Source organism: Antechinus flavipes, chromosome 2 (assembly GCF_016432865.1).
Source record: "Antechinus flavipes isolate AdamAnt ecotype Samford, QLD, Australia chromosome 2, AdamAnt_v2, whole genome shotgun sequence".
NCBI classification, from domain to species: Eukaryota; Metazoa; Chordata; class Mammalia; order Dasyuromorphia; family Dasyuridae; genus Antechinus; species Antechinus flavipes.
This window is the reverse complement of record NC_067399.1, coordinates 450,585,239-450,604,948: the sequence shown is the minus strand read 5'-3', so window position 1 is coordinate 450,604,948 and position 19,710 is coordinate 450,585,239. Positions and strand designations below refer to the sequence as shown.

At 37.0% G+C, this 19,710-nt stretch overlaps 1 protein-coding gene and 1 long non-coding RNA gene across 2 annotated transcripts; both read left to right on the top strand.

The window, feature by feature from the left end:
- The first annotated feature begins 3,402 nt into the window (after positions 1–3,402).
- On the top strand, positions 3,403–12,635 carry BPIFB2 (BPI fold containing family B member 2). Its single transcript, XM_051973722.1, has 6 exons — positions 3,403–3,480; positions 4,616–4,707; positions 5,388–5,573; positions 9,593–9,646; positions 10,236–10,406; positions 12,564–12,635. Exons 1-6 carry the CDS (start codon positions 3,441–3,443, stop codon positions 12,633–12,635), a joined length of 615 nt encoding a protein of 204 aa, XP_051829682.1. The 5' UTR covers positions 3,403–3,440.
- Positions 12,636–13,923: 1,288 nt separating this feature from the next.
- LOC127547015 (uncharacterized) lies at positions 13,924–18,186 on the top strand. Its single transcript, XR_007950055.1, has 4 exons — positions 13,924–13,969; positions 15,174–15,237; positions 15,608–15,684; positions 17,836–18,186. It is a non-coding gene; the product is annotated as an uncharacterized LOC127547015 (long non-coding RNA).
- Positions 18,187–19,710: the final 1,524 nt, after the last annotated feature.

Here is a 19,710-nt window from a genome sequence, read left to right as displayed (position 1 = left end):
TAGTATCAGAGGCTGAAGAGAAGTCAAGGATGGGGATTGGGGAAAGGTTATTGGAGTTAGGATGGAAGAGGAGCAAGAAGGGAGCTCTGCTCTCCTCACCCCCAAACTTCCCCAGATAATGTACAAATCCTGATGGGGAAATCTAAGGAAAAGTCACAGTGTCATTTTTCTGGTCCTTATCAACATAAAGACATAGGTAGAGAGATCTCTGGGCAGGGAAGTTGGGGGTTGGACCAGGAGTGTGGAACACTCCAGCATAGGGAGAGAGTGAGTCCATTGACATGTAATAATCCCTGGCTTGTACTGAGGCATCCCCAGACCCAGACTGGGGCACCTTGATGATGCCATGTGCCAACTGGCATCCCCAGAACCCCCAGCACTTCTAAGCTCTGGACTGTGTATCAAGATTGTGTATCTGTAGTGAGCAGCAGGAATGTGACTTAAGCCAGGCAGGAACAGAGCAAGATTTCTTATTATGGTGACAAGGATAACTAAGACAACAACCCAGAAAAAGAGAATGATTTTAAAATATCTACAGGCAAAAATCTCAAAGAACAACCCAGTATAGGCACAAATTCAACTAGAATTTTTGATGAAATGAAGCAAGTTTTTTTTTAAAGAGTTAAAGAATTTTTTGTTAATAAAATAAAAATTCTAGAGAAAAAAACTGGAAAAGAAATAGGAACTGTAGAAGAAAGAATTGGGAGGGAAATTAATGGGTTGATGTAAGAGTTAAAAATCTTAGCCAAGCAACAAACTCCTTGATAATTAGGTTGCATCAAACAGAAACCGGTGATTTGATAAAATGATAAAATGTGTTAAAATGAAATAAAAAAAGTTAAAAAGTCAATTATGGGTTCTTTTTGTACAGAAAGAAAAATCTCCTGAAACTAAAAGCGGGTGTTAATATCTTGGCAGACATAGTCATTTCTCAAGCCACCATAGGATCACTACTTGCGGATGTTTCTCTCTGCAACTCTACCATTGAGGATATCAATGTTACTTACAAAGAAGATGAGTATGTGATCTGAATATCTCTTTATCTCATGTGTGTCACATCAGTAGGGTTACGGATATAGTTTATACCTGTACAGGTCAAATGATGGGAATGGGTTAAATGACAGAATTCTTTGGAGTCTTCAATTTCATTAGGGATTCTAGATTTTCATTCTTTCATTAATTTAATAAACATATAGTGAATAATTTCCTTGTAGGAAATGCAAATTTATATGTCACCATCTCTGCCCACATAAATAACTAAAATTCACAATATTACATTAGAGAAGTCAAAATGCTATTTGAAGTCTGAAAGATATTAAAAAAAAATCATTCTGGGAAAAATCAAAGATACTTTTCTGAATGAATTGAAATTTGAGAATGGTAGGAAATTAATGGGTAAACAAGAGAGAAGAGTAATTCTAGATATAGAAAAAAGCAGAAGCAGAGACAACAGTGTGGGAGATGACTTGTTTTGGTGACACCTGAAATCTCAGGCAACCCAAATACTTCAGATAGAATCCCAGAAAAATTGATGTAAAGTATCGCTAAACCCACCCGTGATCCTCTATTAATTTCCTACTTTCTGTTTATTAACCAATGAACAAATTAAGACTTCCTCTTAGCATGGTGTCATCAAAAAAGTTCTGGACAAAGAAGGCAGCCAGGGTCATATATGTCTTATATGGCTCCGATTCTCATTTGCTGTGTGATCTTGGGCTTAAGATTATTCCCTTAAATCTGATCCTCAAATTTCTCCTCTGAAAAGCAAAAAAAAATTGTATAAAAGATTCCTTCCTGTTATGATAACCTATGATTTATAATACTGATGATATGCCATACATCAGCTCACTGGTGGATTAGGGGCCAGAATCTAGACCTTCTGACTCCTACTCCCAAGATCATGTGAAATTGTGGCTTTTAAAGTAAGGGCCATTAGTGACCTAATTGTGGAGCTGTAGGGATGTGCATTCATTCTGTCTCATAGGCATGTTTTACTTGATCTTTCTAGGTTAAAAGAACTATGGAATCCTCTGCGGGAATATATTAGGATTATCTTACCTGACAAGGTAAAGAATCCTTTGGCTTCAACTCTTTGGAATGTTAACTCAAATGCTAGAGAAATTAGCAACTCTGATAAAAATAGCATTTTAAGCATCAGTGGGAAGGAATTTTGGGGTAAGGAATTTTTTGTCTTCTGTGAAAAATACCATGTTATACTATCTGTCTTGCCAACTGAGTTGGAGGAGCCAAACTAGTTTCCAGCTGGAGGGATCTCTATCTAGGCTTGAGTTTGTTTGGGCCTGTGGGAATGGAAAATCATAGTCCCTGGAAAGCTGAAAGAGTGATTGTAGGCTACAATCATTCTTTTCTTGTGGCACCTCTGGACTTTATGGGGTGACTGCAGAGACTGGAGATGAGATTTTCCTTATATCCTCCTGCATCGTTTATTCACATCCTATCCAACATTCTTCTCTCCTCGTTCTTTGAATTTCCTTGGACAGATTTGCCATTTGTAAATGGGGAAAGTCCGTTTCTTATTGACTTTGTAAGGAAGTTCCAAAGTTCAAAGGAGATGATACACGGAGAAACAGTTTGAAATTCTCAAAGTGTAGTATATACATTGTGAAGGATTGTTAGTGCTATTTTAAAAGATGCTGATGGTCATTTCCCTCACTTATTTCACAATAGATTCAAATAGAGGAGTTGCCTTTGGCAGCAAGCAGTGGGTATTGCTGCTATGTAGAATCTGGATGAATTGCTTAAAACTATGGGTCAGGAAATGTGATTCTAAATTTCCTGGGTCCTACAGAAAAAAGGGAAATGTTCTGGATTACAGAATTTACATTTTTCTGAGGTTTGAAAAAGAGGAATTTGTCAACAGATAAACACATTATTTCCTGGAATGAAATTCCTACAGTAATAGGAATCCATTGTGGGTTCCTATAAAAAGGATATGACTTAATATCAACTCTTTAACAATGATTAATTTTTTCCATAGCCCTTTATAGTTTCAAATTATTTTTGTGTTCATAGAAAAGTCCTGAAGGGAGGGAATAATAGTTCCCAGGACTGACCTAGGGGTAGCAAGACTTTGAAGTGGGTCAGGTTTCTTTTTGGTGTCTCCAGCTTTGCTTTTCAGTACTATTTCTGTTCTCCCTAATACTATCTCTTTTTTCAAGATCTTTGTTTTCCTCCACTTTCCTCTTATCTCCAAGAGAGACTCTAAGACCTGTAGCACATTGACTTTTCTCCTGCTTCCATGAATTTCTATCTGTTCCTGTATTACCTCTCTCAAACTAACTGACATTTTCAGTCTAGTCTTCCATGTGAAAAATGTCTTTATCCCAACTGAAGCCATTATAGGCTCATTGGGAAAGGTAGAATTAATAAAGTGTTTGTCTTTTTTCTGGTTGGTACAGCTATGTTCGAAGCTCCATTTCATGGCTGAAGAACTGAATGTTTATATGGGTACAATGACTGGTAAGTGTTGTGGTCTGACTTGACTTGGCTGCTCACCCTTTGTCTGGGCCCAGATTTATGGGGCATCACAGACACCCTTCAGATTTAGGGATCATCAATTATAAGTCAGGAGAAGAGTGAGTATTGTTACTTAACCAGTATCTGGGATTATAAGATCAATAGAAGCTATCAACCCTCAATGAATCTCCAATATGGTCACCTGTTCTGTGTTCAAGCTTGTGTTTTAGGTTAAATGAGGAAGCAACACTTTTAAATGTAACCTTCCAGCTTACAATCTAGATAACTTGCAAACTAGATAGTATGGTTCATAGAATATAGGATATGGAAATTCTGAGTGACTTTTGAGATCCTCTGCTTCAACTCTCATTCTTTTACCCACAAGGAAACTAAAGCCCAAAGGTCTTACAAGGACTTGCCTAAGGAAGTCTTACAAGTCAGTTTGAGTCAAGGTTAAGGATCTGAACTCTGGTCCTTCCATTGCCAACTGAATATTTTCTCCACTATACTATGTTGCTACCCTATAATTCTTATCTTATAGACAAGGAAATTGAGGTTCAGCATGATAAATGATTCATGTACTTACTTTATTGAAAATGATTAAACTCTGCTTGTTTAATTCCAAACCTAGTGATCTTTTCACTGATGCCTATGACAAGAATTACAGAATCTCAGAGTTAGAAAGTCTCATGAGCATAGAACACAGAATGCAGATTTGGAAGGGTCCTTAGAACATAGACTATTAGAAAAGTTCTGATACAAACTCTTTACATGACTTTAGGCAGCTGCCCTTCCACTTTATTGGTTTTATTTTCTCTCTTTATAAAATGATAGAATTGGAAGGAAAGAAATATGATTTTTTAAAAAGAGTATCTACTATGGAATAGTACTTATTACCTCATTTTATGCTCACAACCTTGGGAGGCAGGTGCTATGAGTATAGATGGGGAAACTGAGGCAGACAGAAGTTGGGTAATTTGTATAGGGTCACAAAGCTAAAGTCTGAGCCTAGTATTGAACTCAGGTCTTCCTAACTCCAGGTCTGGTATTCTATCCACTGCTCCTAGTGGTCTTTATTACACTAGATAATATCTAATGGTGATTCTAGTGTGAAGATTCTGTTCTTTTATAATTCCAGGTCTCTACCCTCTTGGTCCCGAATCCCAGATTAGCTACTCTTTGACCCACCCACCCACCATCACTGAAGAACATATGTTCTTGAATATCAGTGTAAGTGTTGAGTTTACTAAGTAGTTTCCTATCACCTGCCACATTTTCTACCTTTTAGTTTGGGTAATAACAAAGGTCTTCCTTCCCTAATAGCCCAAACAGCCCAGGATTCCCTGAGTACCTGCCTGAGCTAAATTATGATATAGATAGGAGAAAGTGGCCCTGTGCCTTCTGTGGGGCTCAAAGCCTATCTGGGGAAAATAATACATATAATGAGTGAAGAATACATCATGGGATTTGATCAAGGAATAGATTCCATTCAGAATCTAGTTACTGCAGAAACCTTGAGAAAGTGAGTCTACCATATGTGAGGGTAGTAAGGACAAGTTTTCTGGAGGAAGAGGCACTTGAGTTGTACAGTTGGATACTGTTAGAAGTAGGTCCAAGATGTTAATTGCCTAAGATTTTGGGACTAGAGAACTTGGACTCAAAGGGCTCCATATAAAACGATTTGCTGTTGCAAATGTGCACTTGAGGTATGTCTTCAGGAGCTGGTGCCCCTCTTCATGAAATGATCTTGCTGATCAAACTCAATTACAGGAACACCCTGATACTAATAGTCTGATCTTGCTCTGATTCCTTGCATTACCCAGTAAAATCTTTTGGCCTTTGAGAATAATATTGATGTCAGAGATGTCTGTATTAAGACTCTGTTTTTCTCCTTCAAATTCTCTGCCTAGACCACGTTGTACTTGCTGGGCAAGCCGATTGTTCTCCCTCCACCTGTGTCCTCCTTCTCCCTGCCTCATCAAGTGGGCTCTAAGAATGCCATGGTTAACTTTGTACTCCCAAAGGAGCTGTTTGACTCAATTTACTTCCTCATGCAGAAGTCTGGGTCCATTAATCTAGACATCACAGGCCAGTTGGTAAGTGGAGGCAGATTTCCTGTGGGTTACCGTGATTACATAAAGAAAGAAGACAGTTCTTTTCTTTTTTAGTATTTTTTCCTCACATGTTTCTTTTCACATTCTTCTTATCATTCATCTTTGATATTTTTAAAGGAATTCCTTATCTACAAAGTAAGAACAATAACTAGTATCTGATCTTGCATATAAAATAATGGATATAAAACCACTTTAAAAAAGTATAGTGTGGTATATGTGTTATTGTGTTAAAATGTATATAGCATTTTTGCTGTAACTTTAAACTTTTTAAAATTTTTATTTCAAGTTTATGGAATAAAATAAGTATTTCCATAATACAATACAATAGAAAAGATGATTGTATATGAAACTCTTAAGAGACTTGGAGTAAAACATGGAATGAAAAATTTAAAGGTAAAATAAAACAGATTTCTTTGGAAGGAAGTAGAGGAAGTAGAAGCTTTCAAGAACATTCTTGAATGGAGTCAATGACAGCACCAAGGAAGGCAATTTGACTCTGCTTCCTGGAATATGTTTTTTTTATCTGTGCAAACACATTTTTCCTTCCCTGGAAATAAGCCCACAGAAAGATTTATTGTTGGGTCCTCAATTTAATCTGCATAGATACTTCTACTGGTTAGTCAGATATTTCCTCTTGGTGGTGGTTTGCTTTGACCAGAAAATTCAATCTTTTATGAATTATTCTTGGTGAAGATTCTCCTTAAATTTAAATAAGTTAATTTCTAGTCATATGAAAAAAATTCCTTAACTCACTATTAATCAGAGAAATGCAAATTAAGACAACACTGAGGTACCATTACATATCTCTCAGATTGGCTAAGGTGACAGGAAAAAAATAATGATAAATGCTGGAGGAGATGTGGGAAAACTGGGACACTAATACATTGTTGGTGGAATTGTGAACTGATTCAATTATTCTGGAGAGCACTTTGGAACTATGCCCAAAGAGCTATCAAACTTCTAGCAGTGTCTCTATTGGTCTTGTATCCCAAAGAGATCTTAAAAAATGGAAAAGGACTCATATGTGCAAAAATGTTTGTGGCAGCCCTTTTTGTAGTGGCAAGGAACTGGAAACTGAGTGGATGCCCATCACTTGGAGAATGGCTGAATAAGTTATAGTAATATGAATCTTATGGAATGTTTTTGTTCTGTAAGAAACGACCAGCAGGATGCTTTCAGAGACCTGGAGAGACTTACAAGAACTTATGATGAAGTGAAGTGAGTAGAACCAAGACAACATTGTACATAGCAATAACAAGATTATGTTATGATCAACTGTGATGGACCTGGCTTTTTTCAGCAATGAGGTGATTAAGGCCAATTTCAATAGATTTGTGATGGAGAGAGCCATCTACATCCAGAAAGAGGATTGTGGGACTGAATATGGATCGCAACATAGTATTTTTACCTTTTTTGTTGTTGTTTGCTTGTTTTTTGTTTTCTTTCTCATTTTTTCCCTTTTTGATCTGATTTTTCTTGTGCATGATAATTGTGGAAATATGTATAGAAGAATCGCACATGTTTAACATATATTGGATTACTTGCCATCTAGGGAAGGGGGGGAAATGAAGTTTTTCAAGGGTAAATGTTGAAAACTATCTTTGCATGTATTTTGAAAATAAAAAGATATTATTTAAAAATTAAAAAAAATTTTTTTGGATAAGTTAGTTTTTGGGTAGTGGGCTAGCAAAGGGCCAGGGATGTAAAGCTATTTCAGTTTCTTGAATTTGTGCTCCTTCTTCTCTTTTAGAGTGGTCTTCATGAATCCAAGGCCCCTACCATATTATCCTTTGATTAGTTATAGGATGCAGGCCTTATGGATGATAAAAGATATATTTAACAACAATGATAATGATAATATTAACTGACATTTCTAAATTAACAATTAATTTATTTTTCCACTTTTTAAATGTTTTTGAAGCTTTTAAAATATTATTCTAAATTACCAGATAATTTATTTTTTCTACTTTTTAAATGTTTTTGAAGCTTTTAAAACACTTATTACTTTTCTCATCCCCTTCAAAAACATTACCAGCTCTCTCACAACAAATAAGTATTGTCAAACTAAACAAATCAACACATTGTCCATTTTTTGAAAATGTATATCTCATTCCTCATTTCTGAGAGGAAGAAGGTGGCTTTCAGGATCAAGCCATCTGAAGCTAAAATAATCATTGCTTTAATGAGAGTTCCCAAGTCTTTCAATGCTATTTTCTTTTACATGACTGTAGTGGCTATGCACATTTTCCTCCTGCTTTTCCTTATTTTGTTCTGTATCAATTCATTAAAGTCTTCCCAAGTTTTTCTGAATTCTTTATATTTGTTATTTTCTGTGGTGCAGTAATATTCCCCTCCATTCATATATCCCAATTTTTTCAGATCATGTCTGCCTGATAGGCATTCACTTTCTTCCCCCTTCCCCCCCTCCACTGCAGGAATAGAATTTATTCATTCATTCATTTATTTGCTTATCTATTTATTTATTAAAGCTTTTTATTTACAAACATATGAGTGGGTAATTTTTCAACCTTTGCAAAACTTTCTGTTCCAAATTTTCCCCTCCTTTCCCTCATCCCTTCCCCTAGATGGCAGGTAGTCCAATACATTAAATATGTTAAAATACATGTTAAATCCAATATATGTATACATATTTATAGTTATCTTTCTGTACAAGGAAAATCAGATCAAGAAGAAAGAAAAAACCTGCAAAAGAAAACAAAATACAAGCAAACAATAACAGAGAGAGTGAGAATGCTATGTTGTGATCCACACTCAGTTCCACAATTCTCTCTCTGGGTGTAGATGGCTCTCTTCATCACTGAGCAGGTGGAACTGGTTTGAATCATCTCATTGTTGAAAGCCAGGTTTATCAGAATTGATCATCAAATAGTCTTGTTTTTGCTGAGTATAATGATCTCCTGGTTCTGCTCATTTCCCTTAGCATCAGTTCATGTAAATCTCTTCAGGCCTCTCTTAAATCATCTTCCTGATCATTTCTTACAGAACAACAATGTTCCATAACATTCATATACCATAATTTATTCAGCCATTCCTCAATTGATGGGCATCCCCTCACTTTCCAGTTTCTTACCACTACAAAAAGGGCTGCTACAAACATTTTTGCATGTGTGGGGTCCTTTCCCTCCTTTAAGATCTTTTTGAGAGCTTCAGCAACAACAATAAAAAAAATGACTGAGGAGCAATCCAAATAATTTTCTTTATGTGGGTTATATTTATTGCTATCTACTATATTAGAAATAAAAACTACTTTTGAATTTGTAGACCTTCTGAAAGGGTCTCAGAGATCCCCAGGATTATCTGGACCACACTTAGAGAACTACTGATGTAAAACATTTCCATTTTAGTCATTTTGTACAGGAAGATTCAAAAAAGGAAAAAGGATTCTGAATTGATTTCCAGATTGGTTGGACTGATTAACTTATCTATCAACAGTATATTTGTGTTCTGGTCTGCTATTTTTTATCTTTTGTTACCTTTGTGAATCACACAAGTAGCCAGCAAAAATTTCAGAGTGGTTTAATTTGCATTTATTGTGTTGTTAGTGATTTGGCCCATTCTTCACATGTCTGTTGACAATTCATGTTTCTTTCTTTGAAAACTGCTTGTTTCCAGTTTTTTCCATAGTCATCTACTGGGGAGTCTTTATACAAATGCATTTTACTTCCATTCTGCCATTTGTTCTTCATATTATGTTTATAAAGAGGACAATGCAAGGATTATTGACTTTGCATTTAGTTTGCTTAAAAAATTCTTGTTGCCTTGAATTGGCACATTTCTAAAGAATAAACTGAGGTTAGGAGAGAGGGGGAATGACTTTGTCCAAGGCTACCCACTGAGTCAGTGGCAAAGCTGGGATCAGAACCTAGGTTTCTTGACTCAATTCAATGCTCTTTTCAGTATGCTATATGGCTTTTCACTAATGATTCATTATTATTCATTAGTGATTTACTATTCATTATTATTATTTTTGTTACTTTCAGAACTCTGTAAACAATCAGCTGACCACATCGGTGCTGGGGCTTCTGATTCCTGAGGTTTGTTTCTGGGATATCTGTTGTTGGTGGCAAGGGATAGGGATGGTGATCCTTATTTGCCAGGCAAGGTTGTGTGTGTTTGTGTGTGTGATTCTGGGCTTAGGAGTCATAAATTTATTGTTATTATGGAGTCATTTCAGACTCCTTGTGACTCCACTTGGGATTTTCTTGGCAAGGATATTGGAGACATTTGCCATTTCCTTCTCCGATCCATTTTACAGATGAGGAGATTGAAGCAAGCAGGGTTAAGTGACTTGCCCAGAGTCACATAGCTAGACCGTGTCTGAGAAGGTATTTAAGTGCATAAGGATGAGTCTGTCTAATTCCAATCCCAGTGCTCTATCTACTGCACCATCTTCAGACTTGTTGCTTGTTCCTAGTGGGTCAGGGCTGACCATAGACTTAGTAATTGAAGTCTAAGATTGGGAGCTATGGATGAGCACCTCTGGGCCCCTTTTTTTCTTTCTATTCTGCCTCAAAGATAGAAAGCTGATGGTCTTTGGGGCATCCTGTACTGTAGAGAGCATGGCTCTATTCCCAGGATCCAGCAGGGAGCCTGAAGAGTCTCGTTTCTCTTTGCCCTCCACAGGTCCGCCGTCAGTTCCCCATGTCCATGCCCATAATGATGAAGGCTCGGATCAGTTCTGCACCAACCTCTACCATCCTTGGGGATGAAGTGTCTTTAAAGCTCCCTTACTATTTGGAGGTCTTGGCGGTCTCCTCTAACTCAGCCTTCAAGTCCCTCTTCTCTCTGGATGTGGTAAGGATCAGAATGGTGTAGCTGACTATGTTCTGCCCACTCTGTCCAACCTGGTCAGCCCTCCAAAGCATACTGCACAGTTGGGAACTGGCTGGGGGCTCAATGATCTTTGCCAGAGGCATGTGAGGTAGAGGCAGATCATTCTACAGATCAGGGTTCTGAGATTCAGTGCTATATATATGTAGGAACATGAAAGAACACAGTGGATTTTAACAGGCAGGTGGATGGATGGAGAGACTGAAGTTGAAGACTTTGGAACAGGAGAGTTCTCAAACTTTTGTTCTCAGGATCTTTATACTATTAAAAAGCATGTCTTGAGGCTCTTTCCAGCTCTAATATTCTATTTTATAAGTTCACTTCCAAATGTATTCCTAAGGTCAATTATTTCTGAAAGTTTATACTGTGAAGCCCCCTTTCATCTCTAAATTTCATCCTTCCCATCCCTGAACTGCTATGTACTTAAGTAATTTCCTCTTGTAACATTCTGTTTCTCATGTAGCTTCTAGTTTTGATATCCTGTGTTTAAAGGTCCTTTTAGCTCTAATATTTCATGTTCTAAGAAACTTTCCAGATCATTGACTCTTAAAATTGGAAAAGATCCCACTAGTCAACTAGTCCAACTTAGAATTGGCTAAGAATCCCTTTTCCGTCACTCTTACAACATCCAGTTTCAACTTTAAAACTCCTCAGGGAGGAAGAATCTATTAATTCCTGAGACAGTTTTAGTGATCTGCTCTTGGACTTGTCTCGTTATATGAGCGTTGTTTTCCTTACATAGTGCCAAATGATGCCACTTCTGAAATTTTCCCCATTATTTCTCATTCTAGTTCCTGGAGACCAAGCAGAAAGAATAACCAGATTCTAAGCAGGCCTTTTTCCAAGTGGCAACTCTGTAAATACTAAAAGGCAACTAGTATATTCCCCACAGAGTCTTCTCTTCTCTTGGCTGAATAAAAGCACTTCCTTTAATTAATCCTACTAGACAAATATCCCCGTTCTGTCAGTATTCTGGCTGCCATCTTTTACATGTGTTCTGTCCTTTCTAAAATATGATATGCAGAATGGAACAAAATACTCAGGATTAGTCTAATTACTACTACTATTATTACTACCACTATACTACTACTACACTACTATTAATACTATACTACTACTACTACACTATTACTATACACTACTACTACTACTACTATACTACTATTACACTACTACTATTATACTACTACTACTATACTACTACTACACTATTATTATACACTACTACTACTACTATACTACTACTACACTACTACTATTACTATACTACTACTACTACTACTATACTACTACTACACTATTACTATATACTACTACTACTACTATAGTACTATTACTACTACTACTACTACTACTACTACTAGTTAATATTTTTATTGATTACTTGTGTGCCAGGCACTATGCTAAACACTTAACTATCATTATTTCATTTGATTCCAACAATACTAGGAAGTAGTTACTGTTACTTATCCCCAATTTACAGGTGAGGAAACTGAGGCATTCAGCAGAAAGGTTAAGTGAGCTGTCTGGGATCACACAGTTACTGTTTCTGGTGGGATTTGAACTCATTTTCTCCTGATTCCAGTCATCCCTGGGAAGGATGAGAATCTTTCAAAAATGCAATTCTAATAATAGAAAATGAAACAAGCCCAATGAATTCTTCTAAGTAAAACAATTAATATTTTTGTTTGTTATACCTCAGTCATTTCTGGGTATTACTCACCTTCATCTCCTTTGCCTAATATCTAGTATTGAACTCTTGCTTAGAACAAAGCAAGGAAAAAACTTAAGCAAAAACAACTGAGATAGTGAATATGACAGTATATGTAATGTTCAGCCCCTATATTCCCTAGTTTCCTCCTAGGAGAAAGACAATATATTCCATTATATAGTTTCTGGACTGAGAGTGATCATTAAAATTGTAATTTGGCCTTTTTGGAGTGTTGTTTGCTTTAAATTGTTGTAGCCATTGTATATTGTGACTCTTTTTTGCCCAAGAAATTTTTATGTGACCCTAGGTTTATAGATATATAAAATAGGCACACAAATTAAACATTTATTGATAACATATCATAATTTTGCAACTCCCTTCCTTGACTTTCCTTTTCCTTTTCATTATAGATTGTGGAACTGAAACTCAGCATGTTTGTGTCTGGAGTGAAGTTGCAGGGTTCTGTATCATTCCTCAAGTAAGGAACAATTTCTGCAGCTTGAGGGGTGGAAGGCAAAGAGTAGCCAGGAGAGCCCAGAATTTATGTGTTCATAGAAAGGATACAGGATTTGGAGTAAAAGAAGCTGGCTTCAAATCTTGCCTCTGCTACTCACTACCTGGGTAACTCTGGGCAAATCATTTAAACACTTGGATCCTCAGTTTCCTCACTTGTAAAAAAGAAGGGGATTGAATTCTATGTTCTCTAAAGTCCCTTCCACCTCTAAATCTCATGATGTATATCATTGAAAGGAGTTCTAAATTGGGAATTCAGAGTCTTGAATTCAAATATCATCCATATTGTTGACTTGGATGTTCTTGGGAAAGTCAAATTTTAGATTTTATTTTCCTTGTTTGCAAAATGAGAGTATTGCATTAGATCATTTCCAAGGTTCCTCCTTGGAGTTTTGAAATTACATAATATGGTACAATGAAAAGTCAAAGGATGTGGTCCATGTTTAATTAAATTGTGTTGACTCAAAGCAAATAGAAGAGTTAGGTACTATCAACACCTTTTTGACTGCTCAAACCCAGTGTTTTCTTAGGTTTAAGTCTTATGCTCCTATGAATTTCACTTCTCCATCTGTAAAATGGTCTTGATAATCTCTGCTCTGCCTCCTCCAAAGCTATAGCAAGGATTGAATACACACAAAAGAATGGAAGTCTTTTGTAAACTGTGAATAACCATAGGGAACATAAGGAAGTATTATTATTATCATTATTAGAGAACACAATTAATAAAAATTATATATAGACTTTTGTAGCCCCCTAAAAAGAGCGATCTTTTGGACTTATTTTCAGGGCAATTAGCATCTATCTATCTATCTACCTACCTACTTATCTATTATCAATATTTAGGAATTTTTCTACTTGGGACCTTAGAGATTTAGTTCAACCTCCTGATTTTTTTTTCCAAAGGAAGAAACTGAGGTCTGAGAAGGAGAGAAATTTTCTAAAGAAGTTTAGTGACAAATTTAGGACCATAATCCAGGCCTCCAAATTTTTGGACCAGGGACAATTTTCCTCATAGCACGATTACTTTTTTTAAAGTTTCTTTTCTGAATCAGGTCATCTGTGGATTGGAAGGAGTTATGTCTATGAAGAATGAGGTGGGAAAGGGTATGAAGAAAGGAAAGCAGCTCTGATGTTAAGATCAGTTTTTAGAACAGTGTCTGGTATACCGTGGGTACTCAATAAGAACTTGTTGACTGATTGATGTTGAATTAATAAAGGGAGCAATCGTTTCATCTTTTTTGGGTGATTGTTTTCTAGGGATATCGAGCTCAAAGTGAATGCCTCCAATATGGGTGCTTTTGATGTAAGTATTAAAAAAAAACCACGTTAGTGTAGCAGTAAACATGCTGAACTCTGAAGGATAGGTAGAATTTTAACAGATGTTGATTTCATGAAGAAAGTAAAAAATAGTATAAGCAAAGGTGTGAAGGAAAGAGAGAACATATTCAAGGAATGGGAGCTTGGTGACATTGAGCATTGAATTTGGAGTCAGGAAGATGGAGTTCAAATTCAGTCCCAGTCGCTGGTTAGCTATGAAATTGGGCAAGTCACTTATCTTCTGACTCAGTTTCCCCATCTGTCAAATGAGATTAATAATAAAGGCTCCCATCTAGGGTTGTTGTGAAGATAATATGAGATAATATTTGCAAAGAGCTCTATAGATTGCTAAGTAAATGTTAATAATTATTATCCAGTGTTGTTGCTATGCATAGCATAACATAACATTAATGTAGTTTTAAAGTTTGCAAAATTCTTTACAAACATCTCATTTTATCATTACAACAATGCTGGGAGGTAGATATTATTATTATCATACTCATTTTACAGTTGTGAAAACTGAGGTAGATGGAGATTAAGTGACTTGCTCAGGATTATACAGCTAGTATCTGAGGTTAAATTTGAACTCAGATCTTCCTGAGATCTAACCACTGCACCATTTAGCTATAGTTGGTATTAGAGGAAGATAAAGTTGGAGAGGTCAACTAGGGCTTGAATGTGGATCATAGAATCACCGGATTTAGAACTTTAGTTTAATCCATAGACTCTATAATTGGAGAATTTTGATTGGATCCTGGCCTTGCCTTTTAAGACCCGTGTGGTTTTGGGCAAGTTATTTAATCTTGTTGAGGCTCAGTTTCTCCACCTGTAAAATGAGGATGTGTAGTAGAGCTCCTCTGAGGTCTCTTCCAGACCCAAATCTATGATTCTGGGATGAAAGAGTGAAGAAATTGACTGTCTAGAAAGAGGAAGGGATGTAGACCGGGTTAAACAGCGAGGAAACAAATAGCAGAACTGGGAGCTGAACTCTGGATGTCAGGCTAGAAAGTTTCAGTGGCATCATACAGGCTAAGGAGAGCCACGGACGGTGTGTGAGGAGAGGAGAAACCCACGTTTCAGTCTCCTCAGTCTGTCTTTTCTATGTCTCTCCTTTGCCCACCCTCACCTCACTGATGCTGATTTATGGCTCCCTGACTCTGGGAACGCGCCTTTCTGCTGTCTGACACCAGCTGGAGATGGTGAAGCCTTTAATAACATCTGCCTTTAAGAATCCTCTGTTGGATCATCTGAATGGTAAGAACCTCGGCTATCGGGAGAAACGTGTGTAGCTGTGGGAGACAAGGTTCTTTAGGTGGTACGTCTCAGAGCATGTCTATGAAATAAGCCCTACCCTCTTTCTATCGGGCGCTCTCGCTGGGGAACACGGCTGAGCTGGCAGTAGTGGATTCTGAGTTAAAATGGAAATTATGGGCTGACTCCTCGTATCTTTCCTCCTTGGCTGATGATATCTGAATTTCAATTTTGGGATGTAAGGGAATGGTCATGTGGAGCAGCACATAGGGGTCTGTGCATTGCATAAAATATTGTTTTTGGTGTGGGAGGAGGTCATTGTGGCCTTTCGGGGGAGGGATCAACCTAATTATCTTTTTTTTTTCCTTCACAGCACTCTTTGGCCTGGGAGCCATGCTTCCCAATATTGCTAAACTGAGCTACATCACCCCTGAGATCTTTGTGCATGAGGTAAGAATGACCAAATTAGGTTTTAGCATCTCCTATTGAGGTCCAGCTGTGTGTCCTCATGAATCTTGGTCAGGAATTGGTGCTAATATTGGTAGGATGGAGACACAAACAGTTAGGAAATGTTATAAGCTGACAGGATTTAGAACTAGAAAGAACTAGAGCCCAACCCTTTCATTCTGCAGGGGAGGAAGCTAAAGCTTGGAGAATATGATGGGTTTATATAGCTGAGTGCCAGAGGTGAACCCCATTTCTCAGATTCTAGATTTAGTGTTCTTTTTGTCTTAATACATTAGCTTGCATGGAGTCCAGTCTCTGCTACTTACATGTGCAGACATCTCGGGAAGAATAGTTCCAGCTTAGAGGAGCCTGGTTAACTAGGAAATGCAGACCCAGGTTCTGGGAAGGAAAGTAAATTAATGACCTTGGAACCATGGGTTGGTCCAGAGGCTGATAGGATTATAGGTTTAGAGCTTGGAAGAGATCATCTGGGCCTATTCCCACAGTATACAGATGAGGAAACTGAGACCAATAGAAATTAAATAACGTGTCCAGGTAATAAGTGGATGAGATGAGATTTAAATCAAAATACTCCAACCCCATAGCCAATGCTCTCCCCTCTTGAAATTAAAAATAGTTCAAACATGGCTTATTCAAAGAAGTGTTAGGACTGAAGTTAGCATGTCTGAGATTTAGTTCTTGCTATGCTACTAATTAGCTGTGTTTCCTCATTTGTAAAATGAAGATAATATTTTACAAGTTTTCATATGTTTAAGATAGCATTTAACATAGGATTCAGACTTAGAAGGGACCTTTGAGATCATCCAATGCAGCGATTTTCAAAGTAAAGTGGAGATCCAAAAGGGGGATTCCTGAGACCTTTTTTGAATCAGGAAGTCAAAACAATTTTGATAATAATACTATGATATTTAATTTCTCATAAAATAAATATCAACAAATAAACCTACATAAACTAAACAAAAGCTCTTTGGGAGGATAATTTTTAAGAAGGAAAAGGCATACTGATATCACAAAGCTTGGAAACTGCTGTTACTAATTCAACCTCCTTACTTTATAGAAGGGGGAAACTGAAAATTAGGGGAAATGATAGTATGTAAGGATCAGAGCTTGAGCAAAAACTTATCTTTTCACCCTCCCTCCCCACCCATCCCAGTTCTGTGCTCTTTCCATGACACCATCTTTGGCTGTATTTGTAACACAACTCTCATGTTAGGTTACATATACAGCTTTTCAAGAATTTCCTGTATCAATTACTTGTATGAGGTAGAAAAACTGTTATGTCTATGTGGCAGATTTAAAAACTCAGGCCATGTGTCGACACACAATAAACAATGGATTTGGAATCAGAAGACCTGAGTTACGATCCTTCACATGCCCTTTACTAGGAGCATAGGCTTTATCCTAAAAGGGGACTTAGAGATTGTCTGGGCCAATTTCCTCATTTTTCAGTTGAGAAAACAGAAGCCAGGATGAGTTGGCTGACTTATCCTAGGTCATCCAGGAAATAAACAACAGAGGGATTTCAACCAAGGTCTTCTAATACCAAATCCAATACTGTTTCTCACATTATTTAATGCTTTTAGGCAAAAAAAAATTCTCCTTTGGATGGGGCATTGACAATGTTAGGGAAGCTGAGAACTTAGGAGTTCTGAATTGTAGCAGGGCTAAAGGTCAGGTGTCCACACTACCTATGGAACCAGTATGTTGAGCCCTTAAGAGAATAGGACCAGCAGGCTGCCTAATGAGGAGGAATCAAGCCTGTGTGGAAAACAGAGCTGGCCAATGCTTTTGTGTTTATTAGTAGAAGTATGAGTCCATTAGTGACCATTGGTTAAGATAGGGAGACCCAGTCTCAAAACAATGCAGAAAACTTCCCTCATGAGCCTCAGTTTCCTCCTCTGAAAAATGAAGAGGTTGTACAGGATGAATTCTTAATGCCATGTGCAGCCTCTCATCTGTGGTTATATGGCTCAGAGAAGTTAAGAGACGTGTCTAGCTTTATAGCAAGTTAATAGAAGGTCTAGGACTAGTTGTTGTTTCCTAATTTCTATGAAACTTTGACCCACTTACATGGGTAACTCCAAAACTTCTCCTGGTTTCCCATAAAGTAAACTTGTTTTCTCTACCTGCCAGGGTTATATTGTGGTGTCCTGTGGACTTCATTTCCAGAGCTGAGCAAGAAGAAGACTTCTGGACAGAGCAGGCTGTGTTTAACTGGACCTCTCTTGTTTGGCCATTTTATACATTGAATGAATATCAAATCCAAAATTTCTTTAATGCTCTAAAGCCTATTTTTGTTTTTGTTTTTGTTAGCTATGTGATTGTGGGTTTAATACTGCTGTACTTGCCTGGAATTTTTCTTTCTCTCTTATCCCTCCCTCACATCCCAATCTCATCTAAAGGAGGAACATACTGCTAGATGGACTGTACAAAGATTCCTATCTCTTTCCCAACTCATATTAAATACTTCCTTTAGTGTACCAATTGCTGAGATCTTTATGTTTTGGGATCAATTGCTATAGACATTTCTCTTTCTGGGATCACATTGACCAGTTCTTCCTTGCCTCTTTGATTGAGTCATAAAATAGCAGGACTGTCTTTTAATCAACCTTAGTATACGTAGAACCATCTTAAACACATTATTATTATAAAAGAAACAGAAAACCAAAGACCCCTTCCTTAAAAGCTGGCTAGTTCCTTGGCAAAAATGGGAAATTGGTGATGATTGTCATCAAATCTCCTTCTGCCTAGGAGAAAATTGTATTAGAGACTTTAAAAAAAGAACTTAGTCTGGAGAAGAAGAGCCTACGGAAAGTATGAATGACATGATTAAAGCCTTCAAGTATTAGAAAGCCTGTCAACAGTGAAAGATGCTCCCTGCTGCAATGAGAATATCTAAGATGTGAGCTTGACTGCCCTCTGTTCTGGTCAGTTGGAGTCTGACCTAAAGTCATTTTGGATGTCACATTTTAGAAAGGACATTAATAAAATAGAGAGTTTCTAGAGGAGAGTAACCAGGGTGAGAAATGACCTTGAGATCAAGCCATAGAATGAAAAATTGAAGGAATTGGGATCATATAGCAAAAGGAAAGATTTGGGGGTTCATAAAATCCATCAAAGATTTGAAGAGCTATCATATGGAAATCTTGTTCTGCTCATCCCTAGGAAGCAGAACTAAGGATAGTTGGATAGAACTGGCAGAAATTTTTGATTAACTTTGAGAGGAAACTTCTTCATGATTAGAGCTATCCAAAAGGAGGATGAACATCCTTGAGAAGCCTTGAAGTATAAGTTGGATGACTGGTCATCACGGAAATTGCAGAGGAGATTTCTGCTCAAGGATAGGTTAATATCTGAGTTTTTTCCATTTCTGAAATTCTATGATATTAAGGGTGAAGATAGACAGAAGATGTAGCAGTGGTATGGGATGTTGAACTTATTTCAAATGATGTCACTTATTCATGCATTAAATAATTCATTAATCTATTCATTAATAATAAAAATTACTTTAGTAACAGTAATAAAGTGTTTGGACTCAATACATGTAAAATTCTTAATGTACACAGGGTCAAAAAAGAGACTGAAGGTTTTGACCTTAAATCTGGAGCACACATTGAATACATGGGTGAAGGCAATATTTGCAGATGCCTTGTTTTTTTTCAGAAAAGATTCATCAAGCACAAAGCTATCAAGGAGAAATCTGTAATTGAATATGTTGAAGCTAAATGGCATACTGTTATCAAAATTGAGTGGAAATAATATGTCAAAAGCAATTAATATTGTTGCAATACTATTCTCAGTGTTACATTTGGAACTATAAAATGGACTTTAACATGTTTAGAAAATACTTTTTAACAAAAATCCCTACAATATTAATGAAGGAGAAAGCTTTTTACTCTCCTAATGTGCTAGAGGAAGATGAATACTGCCTTGTGAAAATGTAGAAATAACATTTATTTTTTTTTTCACTTCTCTCTTTCTAAGTCTTTATTTTTTTTTACTTTCTTT

Excerpts from the sequence above, each read along its gene's own strand:
- BPIFB2 (XM_051973722.1), top strand. The coding sequence starts at position 3,441 with ATGGCTGAAGAACTGAATGTTTATATGGGTACAATGACTG. Across the intron at positions 9,647-10,235 it reads TGGGGCTTCTGATTCCTGAG|GTCCGCCGTCAGTTCCCCAT; the intron begins GTTTGTTTCTGG and ends TGCCCTCCACAG. Across the intron at positions 10,407-12,563 it reads CCCTCTTCTCTCTGGATGTG|ATTGTGGAACTGAAACTCAG; the intron begins GTAAGGATCAGA and ends TTTTCATTATAG.